General features: G+C 38.5%; 1 protein-coding gene across 1 annotated transcript in view; it reads right to left on the reverse strand.

Moving 5' to 3' along the window:
- The window catches only part of LOC106870739 (DNA-directed RNA polymerase III subunit RPC1), a 118,010-nt gene that overhangs the window by 60,067 nt on the left and 38,416 nt on the right, over positions 1-19,527 (reverse strand). The window contains exons 9-13 of the mRNA XM_089355137.1: positions 5,522-5,609; positions 3,777-3,888; positions 3,082-3,195; positions 1,791-1,948; positions 42-197 (exon numbers count right to left, since the gene is read on the reverse strand). Coding sequence (XP_089211263.1) covers positions 42-197; positions 1,791-1,948; positions 3,082-3,195; positions 3,777-3,888; positions 5,522-5,609 — 628 coding nt within the window. The remainder of the gene's footprint in view (positions 1-41; positions 198-1,790; positions 1,949-3,081; positions 3,196-3,776; positions 3,889-5,521; positions 5,610-19,527) is intronic.

The following is a 19,527-nucleotide window of genomic DNA, read 5'->3' on the forward strand; positions in this document are numbered from 1 at the left end:
ATTTACTCAAAGTTAGAAATTATTAAAAAGATCAAACTTACTCTGATATGATCCAAGACTCTTTTGAAATCAACTGGCCGATCTTTGCCTTCCATGGAAGCTGGGTCAAGACCATCCCCTCCATAAAGGAACTGGACAATTTCACCAGTGGAATTTCTCACTGTTAAATCATATTGGGAACACAAATCTTCAAGGGACTGCAAAAGTAAATAAAAATAAATTATTGCATTTTGATGTTTCACTTACTTTTAACAACAACTATATAGAATATGCTGACTTGTTTCTGTACAAAATAACGATTGTGTGTAAAAGAATAGTCTATGTATGCACATAGACTGTAATCAGCATGTAATCAGCATCATCATCATCACCTTTTAATATCCGTCTTCCTTGCTGGTATGAGTTGGACAATTTCGCAAGATCCAACTACATCATACTCCAATGTCAGCTTTGGCATGGTTCCTATGGCTAACTACTCTACAATGTGTACTAGGTGTACTTTTTCATGGCACCAACATGATTGAAGGCACCAGATAGTCCACTTCACATAAAGCTGTCTCCTTCTAGATTATTGCCACAGACTAAAAGGAAACAGCTTTATGTGAAGTAATGAAAAGTTAGAGTACAAAAGAAACGACTAGAACAGGTTTCTGACTGTAGAAGGGATAAACTGTGAGTGAGAGTAACCAGTGGAGCTGGGAAGAGCTGGTGGACAAGTAGTCACTGATATATGAGGGGATACCCAAAAGAAACTGGAATTTTGCAAAATTATTTTATTCACTTAGCTTTATGTTTACATTTTTATTACCTCTAAAGTATTCTCCATGTGAAGCAATACATTGGTCCAGATGCATTTTCCACTGTTCGAACAGTGCTGGAACTCTTGCAAAGTGATGCATTTTAATGCCTCCATTGATTTTGTCTTCACTTCTTCCACAGCTGCAAATTCCGTAGCACCAGCTTTTGTCACTAGTGATGACCTTCAAAAAAAGGTCTGCATCAATTTCTAACTGTTCTTTCAGTTCACAACATGCATTTAATTGTGACTGCTTTTGATCTTCCATGAGCAAGCAAGGCACAAATTTTGCTGCAACTCTTTTTATTCGCAATTCCTCGCTCAAAATTTGTTGGCAGGAGTTTCAGGACTCACTAGTCATATCAACAAGTACATCAATTGTTCAGTGATGGTCCTCCAAGATGAGGTCATGAACTTTCACATTTTTATTCGTTCAGGAGGTGAACGGTTGTCCTGAACAAGGTTGGTCTTCAAACAAGTGACCATTCTTAAAGCATGAAAACCACTTGTAAACTTGTGCTTTGCTCATGGCAGTGTCCTTGTAAGTTGTTTGAAGTATGACAACTGTTTTGCCCACCATTTTCCCTAACAGAAAACAAAATTTCATGGAAGCACACTATTCTTGCATTTCAGCCATTGCAAAACTCAATGAACAGGAGAGAAGCACTGCAACACAAAGACACACTGTGTGGTAGTACAACCCCACTCGACAATGTCAGTTGGCAGATTGATGCCTGAGGGTTGCATCTAGTGGCTTCTAGTAGCAGAAGCCTGAACTACAATGAGCTTGTCCCACAAAGAATATTTCTGGTTAGTTTTGGGTACCTCCTCGTATATGATTTGAGGCAAAGTCAGTGAGCATAGGTGCTGAGTGGCAATAGAGAATGGATGTAATCCCAAGACATTATTTAGAAATGATGTACAAACCTATGTGACAAAATTAGAATACTTTTGAAGAGCAACACAAAATTCTTATTAATATTAGATGTCTTACTTTGACCAATCTTCGTTGCATGTAACCTGTTTCAGCTGTTTTAACAGCTGTATCCACCAAACCTTCACGCCCACCCATTGTATGAAAGAAGAATTCAGTTGGTGTTAGTCCAGAGTAGAAACTATTTTCCACAAAACCTCGAGCTGCTGGGTCTTTGGCTGAAAAATCACAGTAATGTATTATTAATTCAGAAAAAAAAATGTTTTTTAAGAATTCTGTGACAAAAGAAAAATGAGTGATAAAATCATTGAAGTAAAACTTGATTAAGAAGCATAAATCAACTGTGAAATGAAATTTATTAAAAAGATGTAAATATTAAGCATACCATCCTAAGTAAACTGAATATCATCATCATCGTCATCATTATTATCAACACCAGAATCACTACTGTCACTGCAACAACCACCACTACTGCCATCACTGCTACTATCATCATCCTCATCATTTAATGATGACGATGATGATGAACAGTAAATGATTTAAACAGCATTATAAAAGTGGTTGAACTCTTACACAGACAGTTTTTGAACACATAAAGTGAAATTTTGACAGCTATGTATTAACATTAAACCTGAAGTTTTAGTATCTTTAGACTCTTATAATCTCTAACAGAATGAATAGGCATATATATATATATATATATATATATATATATATATATATGCACTTATGAGGTGCATCCATGGATTGCATTTATAGTGTGACATCATTTATTACCAAATACAGAAACGTAACGGATATAATAAAGGAATACCAAGTTCACACTCATATTATTTTCTCTGTTTGACTGTCTCTATTTCTCTCTTTCTCTCTCTCTCTCTCTCTCTCTCTCTCTCTCTCTCTCTTTCTCAAAACACACACACCTTATTAAGAGCTTCTAAAACTTATCTAAGCAGGGATGGTGCATGACATTTGGCAGCTGGCTGCTAAAAATCTCATGCATCAGGAATATATATCCCTAACCTACAGATCAGTGCTTTGAGTTCCACAACAAAGACATTCTGAAGCATGAATTGAAAGTATGTATTTGACACTGAACACAGTAAACTGAAACTGGAACCATACACGTTCTGCAGTGTGGAAAAACTTTCTTCATTGAGTGAAACAAAGATGGGTCATACTAAAGTAATAATGAAACAAAGAAGGGTCGGTCATAAAGTAATACTTTATTCTATATTGCAAGTATGCATTGTATAATGGTGCAATAATAAGAAATGGATAAGTAATGATTTTCTACAGCAAACCTGAACTGACACAGACCTAACAAATCAATAAGGTAAAACATTCTTACCATGGCGAGCAAAGTGAGGCAATGCTCTGTCTTCAAATCCATTTGGGACTCTTTTACCACCGAGAGCTTGCTGGCCAACACAAGCAATCATTTGAGAAATATTGATGAAGGAACCTACAACATATGTATATATATTAATGTGTAAAAGAAATGAGGAGAGCCTATTCCACTGGATGTATAACATTTAAAAATAAAGTGAATATACACCAGTGGGTGTGTAATGCTAGGAAGAAATGAGAAAAGCATGCCCTACACAATAGCACATTTACTGGGTTAAGAAAGCTGAATTAATTGCCTGGAAATTAAATAATTTAGAAATGTGATTAAATCTTGTACAGTTATTTAATGATTTTTTTTTACCACTATTTCCACAAGTAGAATAAGATAAAAATATATCCAAAATTGTCTTCAATACCGGCTGAAAAATTGAAAATACTATTAGTCATTGTCTAATATTGTTTTTACACAACTCTTTTAATTTCCACATCTCCTTTTTCATGCTCCGTGCATTAAACATATTAATATTAACTTAGTGATTTTGATTTTGTTTTAGTTACCGTTTAAAATACTCTCAGTTAGTTTTGATGTTAAAACTATTGTAGTATCTTCTATCACTTGTAGATTCACTTCTTTCATTATAATTACTACAGATTCTATTCATTACAATTTAGATTTCAACAGTGAGAAAAATTTACCTTTTGATCCACAAATGGCCATATTCAAAGGGCTGTTACTTTTGTGCAATTCTTTTAAACATGCTTTACCAGCATGGTCTCGAATCAAAGATAACTCTTTAAGGATCATAGCCTTAAATAGAAAAAGTTTCATAATTTAAATAAATTAGTAATATGAGATCACCAGGAGATTTATAAATCTTTCTTAGATTATTATATCACAAATTGATGTGTTGACAACAATGATTGAACCATAAAAATTGTATTCCAAACATACAACAAAATAATGTAACAAGAAACAATACAAAATATGTGAAATGGAGACAGCATATGACATGGTACACACTGCTGCTTCCGTATCAAGAAGTTTAGATAACCAAAGTTAGCATGGAAAAAAAAAATGAATGTTCATAATGATGTTATGCATGAGTGCAAATAGGGTAACACACTTCGTTTTTCAGAAATGAAGGGTGTTGTCTATGACTGGAGAGTCTGTTAACCAGTTAAATGTGGTGCTACTCTGTTAAAAGACCATCATGCTAGCTTGATAGTTCTGTATTTTTCAAATGTTGAGGTGAAAATGGAGTGGGGTTCATATAAATTTGTAGCTATTATTGAAGAACAGATTGCTTATGCCATGAAGTGAATGAACAGTATAAAGAATGGATTTTATGAAAGAAAAATTTCAAAGGATGAATATAGATAAATTTTTTTTCGGAATTTCCAAGGAATCAGTAGCAATGCTAGCTACTATTCATGTAAGAGTTAAATATAACATGTGAACACGAATGTGTGTGTTTATGTGTGTGTATGTGTCTCTCTCTCTCTCTCCCTCTTATCTCTCTGACACTCATCCTTTCTCCCAGTCATTGTACCAAGCTGCCCATGTAACAAAGGATAGTATTGGACTACCTGTATTCAATCTCCAACCACCATCCTTATCACTTTATATCTCTCATTATAAGGCCTAAGTATAAGGGTATGTATCAGATTTGTCTGTACTTGAAACACTCTGTCTTACCAGTCATCTCCCTCTTCCCTATGCCGTAATCATTATTGACATTCATCACTCACTCTTCCCACTGTCCACTTCTATTGCTATCCATTACATTCTCTCTCCTTCTACCACCCTTTCATTCCCACGAAATCCCTGTTTCTACCATCATACTCTCACTACCTATTCTGGTTCTCCTATCATATCCTGGTTCCCCTGTCATCAGTCTCTTCGGTGCACCTTCTTAGTTGTGTTGCGTTAGACAAACAAGTCATAAAGTAGTGGGGACTCTTCAGTCTTACAGAGTGCAAAGAAATCCTACTATTGCTGGTGGCATGATAAAATGTACCCAGTACACTTCATAAAGTGATTGGTAAATGAGTGGAGCCAATGGAGATAACATAAGATTGAGAAGACTGTTTAGTCTTATCAAAAACATGATGGCCACCCTAATTGCTGGTACCAGAATAAAATGCATCCAGTACACTCTGCAAAGTAGTTGCTGATAAGAAACAAAAAATGAAACCATGACCAACCCAAAGATTTTTTTTCTTTTTTTTTTTCAGATATAACAATTATAGTGTACCTAGAATTACATTTTCCAGTGTATCATTCCCTCTTTAAGATGGTGGAGTTTGATTTAAAGGTGATTTGGCTGCCATTTATAGCACATCAAGCAGTCATATTGTTTCAAATCCCTGTGTTGTATTACTTATATGTCGCCTACCTAAAACACATACACAATTCTGTTAAAAATTAAAACTGATCATACCTCAAGTGTTTCTTCTTCAGAACATCCTGGCTGAGTGGTGAGTTTGCCTTCATTCAAATCATTAATATAACCATCACATTTTGAGTAACTGTACACAAAAACAAAAAGAAGAGAAATTACACTGGGCAATAAAAATTTTTTTTTTGTCTGGTGCCTGGAATATTTGAAGAAATTCTCGAGTGATTTTGCCTGCTAAATTCAAAAATAACTTCAGTTTTTCTATATCAGGTCTAGTTTTCTGACTAGACCTGATAAAGTATTTTATTCATGCAAGAGGCATAAAATATGAATCAATAAAAAGAGCATAAGACAAAACAAAGTACAAATAAAAATTCAAAATTCAAAAGGCACATTGGCAAAGATTTTTGGCAGAAAATTCAAGGAATAAATATACGCTTCTTTGTGTACTGTGAATGTTGAGCAACAGGTGTATCTCGCTTTAAACACCAGCAACGTCCTTGGTGCTGAGTTTCCATCTCCTTAATGTCCTGATGGAATCATTTGCCTTGCTCATCACTAACATCTCTAAGATTTTCAGGAAAATGATCAAGATGACTAAAAAGATAATGCATTTTTACACTCATATTCGCACCAATATCACGAAAAGTTGATAACAAGTTGGTAACAAGGTCTTTATAGTTTTCACTTATGTGTTTCCTAAGGAAATTTTGCACTACATTTGCAAAGGCTAGCCAAGTTGATGCTTCATTTTCACTCATCGTTTTCCTGAAATTTGTGTCCTTCAAGAGCTTACGGATCTGTGGTCCATCAAAAATCCCTGCTTTAAGCTTTTCAATTATCAAGTCTGGAAATACACTGCAAATATACTTGAAGCACTCCCCATTTTTGTCAAGAGCTTTGACAATCCGAGTTTGATCTGCAAAGTGTAGAAAATGATCTTATCTCGCTCAACTAAAGGTCCTTCCAATATATTGGCAGCTCTACATGGAGCCATATTTGTTCGAGGCAGCCAGTCTTTCTTAACATAGTGGTTTACTCGGTCTCTACTGTCCCACATGCAAAGAAAGCATGGGTATTTGGTATAACCAGATTGCTGTCCCATGAGAAAATTCACCATCTTTAAGTCAATGCAGATGACCCATTTATGATCATGATACAGTATCTTCTACAAAACCAACTTAATTTCTTCATATTTTTCCTTCAGAGTTGTTGAGTGGCTGAGTGGGACAGAGCTATATACATTTCTGTTGTACAACAGTACATATCTTAAACTACACTTAGAGCTGTCTATGAAAAGACACCATTCCTCTGGCTTGTATTCCTTAATACCAAGTGTATTAAGAAGCCCACTGACATCCCTGTGGTAAAGCAGTTCTTCCTCTTTTGTGAAGACAGAAAGGAACTCTTCATGCTGACTCCAATAAAAGATTATACAGACACCATTCTCTAGAAGATTCTTCTCTTTCAGTTGGGAAGCCAACAGTTCTGCAGAATTTTTGGGAGGTTCATGTCATGAACTAAATCATTCAGCTCTACCTGGGAGAATAGCTGAGGTAAAGTCTCAACTGAAAAGTCTTGATCTCTAGTGTCATCTTCAGGCAATGAATCTTCTTTGATTGGGCGTAAAGTTATCTGAAGCAAGACATTGAAGACAGGAACAGGAAACTCTTCACTGTGTGGAACCAGTCTAATAGCAGAGACAAGATTAGGATAGACAGGTGTTTGTCGATTTTTTCCCAGTTAATACCCTTCAAATTTAGGTTACAAAAATAGCAGTCGTCCACATGATTATAGCTCCCACCATACTACTGGTATAGCAAACCACATACTTTTCCTTGTTCCTTTAGTCCATTGTTGCAAATGTTCTGTACACTGTTTGCAGGCACTATGCAATGCCCAACATTTATCTTGGTCTCCCAGCTTGACCCCAAAATATGCCATATATGCTCTTTCAACAAAATCAGTGATGTTTTTTCAATTTTCAAGTAATGTGTATTCTCCACAAACATAACAAAACACATTTGGAGAATTAACACAACACTTTTTTGAAGAGGACATCTTGCTCATTTTCTATTGCTTAGGTCACTACAACATCTAAAAAGTATGGAAAAAGAAAAATAATTAGAATTAGAATAAGGTAACAAACATTGCATACTGGATGTACTCACATACATAGTGACTATAGGGATGTTCAATAACTTAAAAACTACATATGATAGGCCAAAAAGAAGGTTATGTTTGGATTCAGGAGACCAATTTTGTATAGGAATGGTGTCTATTTCCTAAACACCAAAAACCTTGTAGACCGGTGTTATCAGAAACACTGACTATACTCCAGTGACAGAAAATACCAATGTATCATTGCTTTATTATTTCATATTTTCATTGCTAGAATATTCATGAATACGTATTTCAATAACATGCATTTTAACATCCAAATCACTTTACTATAGTTTCTCTCAGATGGTATGCCAATGAAAGAATGAATGAAAGAATATCATATCATTTGTCATCATGGTAGCATTAGCAGTAAGGGAACATACCGACATTCTTGTTTGGGTAAATAGATTCTTAAATTCACTACTTGGGGTAGCCATGTGATCAGAGGGCCTATATAAGCAAAAACTAAATGTGCAGCCACTAACACTAGTTCCCCTCAACCCTCCCTCCTATCCCACCTCCACCCTTGTTAAAGTTAGGCATGCAAATGCCAATGTATGAGTGTGTAAAGTGCGTAAATGTGTGTACACATGTCAATGGGCTTATGTAGATGTCAACACAACCATGCATACATACAGTTTTATGTGCCATTGTATCTTATGTATCTCTGTTAGTCTATGTACATCTACAGTTACATATGCTTATATGCCTAAGCACTTGTATATGTAATTCATATATGTATGTATCACCTATTTTCAATATTGCCAGAAGTTGACTGATGCTGTATGACTGCTCTACCCATAACTGTACTGTCCCCTCCTTTATTTATTCTTGCTGGGGCTTGCCCTTAAATACTTTACGGGGTGGGAGGGAGACTGTGAACATTAAATAGCCTTTGCATATTTACCTATACTTGCTTTCACTAACATGTGCAAGGACCTGTATCACTCTGGCATGTACCACAAAAAGTACTCTTCTTTATTTTCACAGGTGTCAACCACAATCCCCTGCATGCTTATAAATGCAAAATCTTTTCCTAGTGAGGAATGTACAAATCAACGTAGGTTAGTGGTTAATGACTTCAGACTAAGGGCTAGACAGACACAGAGACACAAACTAGTCTGGAAAAGGAAGTCATGGAAACTGAAAATTCCATTAAACAGTCAGAGATTTAGAGACATTCTGATTAAAGAATTTGATAAGAAAGAGGAGCAGGTTGTGAACTAGAAGTTCCTATGAGATAACATTCTGAAGGCTGCAGACCAGATCTGTAGCTGGAGTAAAGTCTGTCAGATGGAGAGTGGTGAAGCAGTGGGTGGTGGAACCTAATGGGTGATGGAACAGTGAGATAGACAGGGCCATAAAAGTGAAGACAGGCTTGGAAAGATAAGAGAAATGGAAGCAACAAAGAGCTAAATCAGGTAGTCAGGAGGGAAGCTAGGCGACAGGTTTATCTAGCCAGGGCAGAAGCAGAAAGGAAGAGGTTTGTTAATGTCTTACAGTGAGAAGAGCAGAGACTTAAGGTGTTTGGGATTGCTAAACAGTGTCAGAGAAAATCAAGATGCTGTGGGAGAGAAATGTGTACATGTGGATGCTTGCATGCAGAGGCTTCGAAAAGAAAGAAGCATAGAAAGGCTACTGTGGAGAGTGAATGGGAGAAAGAGACCTTCCCTATGTGAACCCAACAGAGGCACCAGCTATTCAAATTGACAGCAGCATGATAGAAAAGCAATTAAGGATATGAAGATATGGAAAGCCCAGGGACCATCAGGAGTACCGCCAAGATGCTTAAAATATCTGGCATATTTGAATAGTTCATCAGGTTATCCAGGAAGGTGTTATCCCCAAAGATTGGTGCAGCAGCATTATAGTCAGCTGCAACAAGGGTAAGGGACATACCTTAGATAGAAGTAATTACAGAGGCATCAAGGTGTTGGACCAAGTCATGAAAGTGACAAAAAGAGTTACAACCCAGTTAGAGGCAGATGAAATGCAGTTTGGTTTTGTACCCGGAAGAAGCACTACTGACACTATCTTTATAGTCAGACAACTGAAGGAGAAGTATTTGGCCAAGAATAAATCATTGTACTTGGCATTTGTTGACTTAGAGAAGGCTTTTGACAGAGAACCTTGCTGTGTGATATGATGGCCTCTGAGGAAGTTAGGGGTAGATGAGTGGCTTGTGAAAGTGTTACAAGCCATGTACAGTGGTACTATCAATAAGATGAGAGTTAGCCATGAGTATAAACTCTCACCTTACTGGATTTAGTGTAGAGGTAGGCATTCATCAGGGCTCGGTTCTCAGTCTGCTCCTATTCATCATCATCCTCCAAGCCATAACAGAAGAATTCAAGACTGGCTGCCAATGGGAAATGTTATTTGCTGATGATATAGCTCTTATAGCAGATTCAGTTACAGAACTAGAAAAGAAATTCCAGGTGTAGAAGCAAAACCTGGAATTAAAGAGCCTTAAAGTTAACTTAGCAGAGACTAATGTTCTATTAAGCAAGAAAACAGACAAGACCCTTTTGGTAAATGGCCCTGCTCAATATGTAGAAAAGGTGTAGGTAGAAATTCCATATGGTATACCCAGTGCAAGCTAGGGACATACAAGAGGTGCAATGGAAAAATAAGAAGCTTATCAGAGAAGGCGGTGTTTGTATGCGAAAGATGCTTAGGAGCCATAAAAACTACAGATACTCAGGAAATTGATTTTCTCAAATGCCCCGGAAGCTCTTTAGAAGTAGTAGACAATTCTGCTACCTAGGGGACCTAATTAGCTGTGAGGGAGGATACTTGGAAAGTGTAATTGCTAGAATAAGAATAGGATGGAGAAAATTCAGAGAGCGTTTACCTCGTTGGCAACCAAAAATCTCTCACCATGTAAAAGGAAGATTGTATGATGCATGTATACGAGCAGCAATGTTACATGGTAGTGAGACATGGGCCCTGAATGCAGAAGACATGTGAAGGCCAGAGAGAAATAAAGCTAGTATACTCTGCTGAATGTGCAATGTAAGTGTATATGTGCAACAGAGCACTAGTGTTTTGAGGGAAAAGTTGAGCATAAGAGGAATTAAATGCTAAGTGTAAGAGAGAAGACTGCACTGATTTAGTCATGCAATGCATATGGATATAGACAGCTGCATACAGAAGAGCCAATCACTTATAGTGGATGGAACTTGTGGAAGAGGGAGACTCAGAAAACATGGGATGAAGGCCGATCTCAAGACAGTGAGCCTTATGAAGGAGATGACTAAGCACCAAGATAAGTGGCACATTGCTGTACTCAAGAAGACCCATCTGCCACAGCAGAATTGATACTAGTGCTAATGCCACATAAAAAGCACTTGTACTGGGGCCACGTTAAAAGCACCCAATACACTCTATGGAGTAATTGGTGTTAGGAAGGGCATCCAGCCATAGGAGCCATGCCAGAACAGACAGTGGAGCCTGATGTGGCCCTGGCCTTACTAGTTCCAATCAAACCATCCAACCCATACCAGCATGGTAAACAGATGTTAAATGATGATGATGAATAGCAAGTTTGAGTTAAGTTTCTAATGGGGAAGGTGGGAGTATATTTTCTTAAACTGTTTTCTTGGAGGATAAAGCAATTAGAATGTGGAAGACATATTAACCCTTCAAAAATACACAGAAACTGTTAACTTCATTTAATCACTTAATAATTGATATAAAAATTTTCATTGCACTCTCCTGCAACCTGTTCAGTGACAGTTCCAGTGCAACTCACTTGTTAGACATCTCCAAAGAAAAAGAATCTCAAAGTTCAATACAAACTCAAATCAGAATTCAATGAAAAAGAAAAAAACTAAAATGTTTTTAAATTCAAACTCTAATTTTATTTTTTATTTGCTTCCATTTTCGTTTTTTTTTTTTCAACTGAATTTCAGTTTCATTGTTTGAAATTTAATATTTTACTTCTTTATCCTTGGTTTATACAACTCAGATTCATAGATAACAATCAGTAGCATCACCACCGTTGTTTAACATCCACTTTTCCATGCGTGTGTGGGTTGGATAGATTTTATTGAGTAAGTTTTTCTATGGCTGGATGTCCTAGATGGAAACTGAAAGAAGCGTTTGTGTGTCATCATCATCATCATCGTCATTTAACGTCCGCTTTCCATGCTAGCGTGGGGGAGTGCATGTTTGTGTGTGCGCCTCTTTCTCTTGACATCACATTATAGTTGTAAATAGCTGTAAATGTGATGCAACAGTGTCATTCATTACCAATATCCTGGCCATGGGGAAAATATTAGCTTGCTTGGAAACAGGTGTGCGTTAGTGACAGGAAGGGCATCCAGCCATAAAATAATCTGCCTCAAAAAACTTTGTCTAACCTATGCAAACATGGAAATGTGGACATTAAAATGATGACTGACTGGCTGACTCATACATGCATGCTCACACACACACACACACACACACACACACACACACACAGATACATACATACATAACATAAAATATCATAACTGGCACTCCATTGGTTACAACAACAAGTGCTCCAGTTGATCTGATCAATGGAACTGCCTGCTTGTGAAATTAATGTGCAAGTGGTTGAGTACTCCATAAACACACATAATCTTAATGTAGTTTTCTGGGAGATTCAGCATGACATAGAATGTGACAATGATGGCCCTTTGAATTACAGGTACAACTCACTTTTGCCTGAGTGGACTGGAGCAACACACACTTTCCAAACTGACATGGATTAAACAGATTCCCATGGTCTGGATCTGTACTGGGTTGGATTGATTGTAGCACCAGGACCAGTGAAGTTACTTTGTAAAACGTAAGACAAGGAGCTCCTTGCTACTCTGTGATGCATTCATACCTCAAGATAGCATGTCTGAGAAGGTGAGTGGAAAAAAGAGTGATGACAAAAGAAGAATAAAAAAAGGTGGAAGAAGGTTGCATTAGAGTGTGGAGAAGAAAAAATAATGAATCGTAAAAGAAATGAAGGTAATCAATGGTAAGAATGATGAGCAGCAAAAGGAGGCGGGTAGTGGTGTCTGGCAGTCAGAGAGGATGATATAGAATATCAAGGACTACCTGATACAGTGTAACTAAAAGTGTACCTGTAATTAGACAGGCAGAAAAATAACAACAAATAAAAGAAAGGAAAGAAGATGAATGACAGGGAGATGAAGGGTAGGAATATTTATATATATATATATAGATCTATATATATATATAAATATTCCTACCCTTCATCTTCTTTCCTTTCTTTTATTTGTTGTTATTTTTCTGCCTGTCTAATTACAGGTACACTTTTAGTTACACTTCTATATTTAAGAGATGAGGAATTATTTACATTATTTACATTATTTACATTTGACGGATATTTGTCCTCATCTTGTTTGTTGTTAACACAACGTTTCAGCTGATATACCCTCCAGCCTTCGTCAGGTGTCTTGGGGAAATTTCGAACCTGAGTTCTCATTCCTAGCGATGTTACTATTATTATATTATTATTATTATTACTATTATTAATCAGGTCGCTGCCGTGAATCGAACTCGGAATCTTGGGGTTAGTAGCCCGCGCTCTTAACCATTACGCCATATGCCCGTGGGCAATTATGGAGTGAATTTTAGGGCTTATAAATCTATTATTTTTCTATCCTTCCTCAATACCAGTTCCCATAAGCTATTCATATCTGCACACGGTCTGCTTAGGAGGTTGTTGTGTCCTAGCATATGTGCTGCTTCTTTTAGTTTTCGTATTTTCCAGTGTTGTTCCCTGTCTATTATTTTAACTTCATCCCACATGATCAGCTATACCCGATTTATTAATATCTCCTCGTGTCACAGCTTTGCGATGTTCTTCTACCCTTATTTTGAGGGGGCGGCATGTTTCGCCTTTGTATAACCTACCACAGCTGCATGGGATGGAGTACACGCAGTTTTTGGTCATATTCTCTTCTGTTGGTGGTTTTACCCAAAGGAGATATTTGCGAAGTGTTGTATTGCTCTTGAATACTGCCCTGATGTCATATGGGCCGCATATCTTTTGTATCTTTTCGGAGAGGCCTTTCACATAGGGTAGACAGACTGTAGACAGTTTATTGGCCTCATCCTCTCTTTTCTTCATAATTGGAGTAGATAGTATGTTCTTGGGGTAGTTGTTTCTTAATAGATTGTTACTGAGCTTGATCATTTCTTCGTGGTGGGTATCACGATCGCTACTTATATTCTTTGCTCGATGTTTTAGGCACTGAGTAATTCCTCTCTTTACACTGTATGGATGGTGGGAATTGAAGTTAAGGTATCGTCCAGTGAAGGTTGGCTTGCGATATACGGATGTCCTGAATCCATACTCGGTGCGTGTTATTAATACATCCAGGAATGCCAGCTGATTGTTCTGTTCCTTTTCCATGGTGAACTGTATGGATGGATTTATTGAGTTCACATGATCTAACAGCATTTGGACATCTTGCTGGGGCCAGAGAATAAAGGTGTCATCAACGTATCGCAGCCATAGGGTTGGTTTTAGTGGTGTTGATCCTAAAGCCAAATTCTCAAAGTATTCCATGTATATATTGGCTATTATCGGTGATAATGGCGAACCCATAGCTAAACCATCTTCTTGTCGATATATATCAGTGTCCATACTGAAGTAGGTAGTTTCTACACAGAAAGTCAACATTTCCATCAAGTTTGTTATTGGTATACTAGTGCGTTCTTTTAGATGGGTGTCTGTCACTAGTTTTTCTTGAATCACCGATAGTGCTTCACCAGTTGGGACTTTGGTGAATAGACTTATCACATCTAGACTCACCATCTGGTTGGATTCAATAGGGGTATCCTTGATCAATTCTGTGAAGTGGATGGAATTCTTCACGTATGATGTTGACTTTCCTGCTAATGGACTGATTATATCCACCAAGAAGCGGCTCAGTGGATGACATGCTGAACCTCTACAGCTCACTATAGGTCTTAGTGGAATACCTTCCTTGTGAATCTTAGGGAGACCGTACATATGTGGTAGTTTACTGTAATGTTGAGTCAGCTGTCTGTACTTCATTGGTGTGAAGTGATCCTTGTTCTTGATCAAGATCTGTGACAACTTCTTCTCTGTTTTCAGAGTTGGGTCTTTCTTTACTCTACTGTAGCTACCATCACTTATAAGACTTGCCAATTTTTCAGAGTAGTCAGACTTGTTCATCACCACTGTAGCATTTCCCTTGTCAGCTGGGAGTATTATGATAGAATTGTCTCTTTGTAGCCTTTTGATAGCGAACTTTTCTTCCTTAGTGATGTTTGATTTGGGAAGTTTCGCTTTTTCCAGTACCTGTCTCACCTTCCACCTTAGTTCATCTCCCTGAGCTTTTGATATCTTTACGGCTATCTCTTCAATAGGGGCTATTATGTCCAAGTATGGAATGCGCTTGATGGTTGTCGCAAAGTTGAGACTACTTACATTAATCACTGCTTTCACAGGTGGGTGATGGACTTCAGTCTTCATTCTCTGACCTTTGAGTTTCATAAACTTCTTAATCTGGCGTGTCTTCACCGTTTCAAATTCTTTCATGTACGATTTTCTTAGATCTTGTTGGATTCTCTTTCTGTCGTCATCTCTAGTTATTTTTCTAAGTAATGAAGATAGCCTTTCTTTGATTTCGTTATTTAGTTGATGTTTTTTCCAACGATTGTAATGGATCCTCTCACGGATGAAGGCATGCCCTTTCCCAAGATTCCGAGTTCGATTCATGGCAGCAACCTGATTAATAATAGTAATAATAATAATAATATAATAATAGTAACATCGTTAGGAATGAGAACCCAGGTTCGAAATTTCCCCAAGACACCTGACGAAGGCTGGAGGGTATATCAGCCGAAACGTTGTGTTAACAACAAACAAGATGAGGACAAATATCCGTCAAATGTAAATAATGTAAATAATATAGATATACTAGCAGAAGTGCCCAGCATTGCTCAGGGCTGAATTGCTTTAAAGTACTGTTAATGACTCTACTCAATTATGATTATTGAGGCAAAGATTGATATAAGTTAATCGATTTGCAGCTGGATAGAAAGCCCTGCAAAGAGCATTGCAACACTCTAAGAATGTAAGGTGGCTCTGAAAAGGCTGTGTTATCATTCTCACAATCGTAACAATTTGGTAGGTAGTCTTGGAAGGGTGTGTAAAACGTTTGCAGATGAATACGGTGTGTTCCTTTTCCACCAACAGCAGCAGACATGCTGTTACAAAACTTCATGCTCTGTGAAAACAGAATGGATGCCCTATGGAGGAAAGAGGGGGATTAATTATGGGTAAGTAAATATGGGTAAGTTTGAAAATATACAACAATAGCATCTACTCACCATATGTCAGACCGGCAAGAGTCTAGTGGTGCTGAATAGATGAATCACAACACTTCTGTCATGGAGATGTTGTGTAAAATGACCTGTTACTGTTGAATATTTTGTATTTGATGTAAAATGTAATGGTGTAAAATATAATAGTGAGAGAGAGGATGTATGTATTTAGTTTTATCGACTTTTGAAGTCTTGTTATTTGATGTAAATTGTAATGGCATGTAAGAGATAGTTACTTCATGTAATTATTTTTATCCATTTGTTTCATTGATCGTCGTTATGATTACATTTGTTGTTGTATAAAATGATATGTTGCTTGGTTTTGAAATTGTATGTCGTGATCCTGTTGCCGCTGATGTAAACTGTAATGTTGAGAGAGGAGATGGAAGGGGGGAGATGTTTCATGTACGTCGGATGTAGAAGATGAGGCTGCTGTGCTGACGAAGGGAGGGAAATAGAGCTGAGTGGAGGCCAGGTGTTGGTGAAGTGTGAAGTAATTGCAGGGAACCACCTAAAAATGTAAATGTCGTCATAAAAGAGTCGTACAGAAGTGAAATAGTAACGTGTCCATGGTCCTCCGATGCCTGCCGAATGGGGGTTAGTGAGGAACAACAGCTAATTTTTGAGCAGGGTCTGATTTGTAATGAAGTTTTGTAACATCATGAGAATCAGCCTTTTTATAGCTGATGGTTGGGAGTGTCAAGTGCACTGCAATGAATATTAACCTACACCTACTTAGAAATTACTGACGAAAAGGCAAAAATTTTTTTTAAATTAGAAAAAGTTATAAAATTAGGAAGCGAAGTAATCCTATAAAACCTCCTTGTACGCAATGTTTTTTGTTTTCCATGTGGAATGAACGCAAAAGCATCACTCTTGCTGCCCACACATGAGCAGCCAACGTAAAGCTGACCATGAGAGAAACACAGCTCCCCCAAATGTATTCCTGTGACAGACAGCATTTGCCCCTGTGCTTTGTTAATTGACATTGTGAAGCATGGCCTGACTGGGAACTGGGACCTCCAAAATGTGAAAGGTAGGTCTGCTCCTGATGGGAAAAGATGCATCCTCGGTATGAGCACAATGTTGCCTTGACCACACCCTGTGATTACTGTGGCCTCTTAATGATCAAACGTGATTACTGTGGCCTCTTAATGATCACACCCTGTGATTACTGTGACCTCTTAATGATCAAACGTGTCCCATTGCATTGTTTCAGCGGGACCAAATTTCGAATGAGCACCAATTTTAAGTTTCAGAATGTGTGGGGGTAGTCCAGGGGGCTCAAAGGAATTTAGTACCTCTATTGGATAGTTGAGGACATCCTCGGGGTCAGGAGTTCTATCGATAGACTGATATATATAGTCATCTCCAGGAATGAGTTTTAGCCTTTGATCATTAATATGGTTAACAGTTTTTTTCTTCGGGGCCAGAATAGCCCTTTGGCCAATCCAATCCATATTCTGATAATTTGCTTGGAGATCTGGGAACACTGCATCCGTGAGATCAGAAGGCGTATTAACAATAGTACAAAGTGAATCGATGGCAACATTACCCTTTTCGTCGCAGGGAGTTTGCCTTCGCCAAGTGCAAGGAGGGTGTGAGAAAATTGTGCTGATGCTATGTAACCTCGCATATGAGCACGCATGTTAGTGTTAAGTTTGAGAATCTTCACCAGGGGCCACAATGTGGATGACTTAAGACACGCACGTACTGTATCAGCTCTAGTCCCCTTGGAAATAACTGGCAGTGTTTGCCTGAAGTCCCCTGAAAGAAGAAGTGTTATGCCTCCCATGGGAGCTGTAGAGTCTTTGATGTCTCCCAGAGATCTATCTAGCTCCTCAAAAGCACCTCTATGGGCCATTGTGCATTCATCCCAAACGATAAGTTTGCATCGTCTGAACACTTCTGCCTGATCAGAGCTGTTACTGATGTTGCAAATTGGTATCTCAGTCTTCGCTAAGTCAAGTGGAAGCTTGAAAGTGGAGTGAGCTGTCCTGCCACCTGGCAACAAAGTAGCTGCAATTCCAGATGATGCCACAGCTAAGGCAATGTGTTCACCAAATCTCAACCAATATTAATTTTGTGAGAGAAGTTTTGCCAGTGCCCCCAGGAGCGTCGAGGAAAAAAATCCCCCAGCTTTGTCCCGGACAGAATTAATAACGGAATTGTAAGCAAACTTCTGTTCTGGAAGGGGCTTTGGCTCATTCTCCGCTATGTAGTGGGCAAGCTCGTCAACATTATAACATGTCTCACGCAGCAAATCTGAAGACAGTGTGTTTGCACCTTCCCGGTTTGTTGAAAGTAGGCCATACACTGCCAACGCACTACCACCCATATTGAGAACAGTATCTTCGATTTCAAGCAGCGCCCTGCTGTAAATGAGTTCACTGTACCTGACCTCCATTGACGAATTTAGCAACTGAGCTTGACGCAGGAAATCTTCAGACATGTAATCTTTGTAGGTAATCCATAAAGAGGCAGGATCACCCAAATCGCACCATAGGAGTAGAATAGCGAAAAGTGATCTTAGTCTTTTAGGGGATTTTAACAAAATGCCCTCTGCCATAGTGGCGTCCCACTGTGAATCGTCCTCCAAAAGTCCACGCCAGAAGCAGGCCTCCTGGAAAGTGTCACATAATTCACCGTCAACAGTTCTTATGTCTCGAAACTGCATCTTCAGAAGCTATGGAAGCAGTCATAGCCACAGCATTCCTAGGAAGGCAAGTCGTCTGTTGTTGCAAACATTCAGAAGATCTGGAAGCAGCAGTAGCCGCAGCGTTTCTAGCCAGTCGAGTGGCCCTTTGTTCCTGGCCCTCTGAAGCCCTGGAAGCAGCATTAGCAGCAGCGTTTCAAGCCAGGCAAGTCACCCTTTGTTCCGGGCCCTCAGTAGCCCTGGAAGCAGCATTGTATGAAGCCATTTTGGCTAAGTGTACGGTGCACTGTTGGAAACTTTCTGCAGCTTGTGTATTCTCTGTGTATATATATGGTAGTAAGTAAATGTGTGGAAAAAGATTTTCCAAAAAACTCAGAGTTTGTAGGGAATAAAAGTTTGTCGATCGCATTTGAAAAAGATGTGTCGCTATTTTTTTTTTTTGTTATCTTGCTGAAGGACGGTGTTAGAAATGGGGAGTGAACATACAATTCACACCAATTAGAATGAGGTTGTAGTGAAACCTCTCTCTCTCTCGGGCATTCAATCACAAATGATAACGAAGCTGCTAACATCTAGCCATCGGCTGCCTTGGACCCTTCTGCCCACCCTCCTGATAAGTTCTTATTTGCGCGGCAATTGTCCCCATGTTCTGCTTGCTAAGGGTGGATTATGTCCAATCGTGGCTTTGTGATAAGGTCACGTGAGATAGAGTTTTTCTGGGTTTCCGGTGAGCCCTATTTCAGCTACAAATAAGCCCGATCCAACGACGGTAGTCGTCTTCAATTCCAGATCTCTCACAGGTCTGGTCGCTGACCACACATACAGAACACAGCTACAGCCAGTTCCAGCGCCGATGTCTTCACCACCTATGTACTGTCTACCA

The sequence above is a fragment of the Octopus bimaculoides genome, chromosome 7 (assembly GCF_046866305.1).
Source record: "Octopus bimaculoides isolate indiv1 chromosome 7, ASM4686630v1, whole genome shotgun sequence".
In the NCBI taxonomy this organism is placed as follows: domain Eukaryota; kingdom Metazoa; phylum Mollusca; class Cephalopoda; order Octopoda; family Octopodidae; genus Octopus; species Octopus bimaculoides.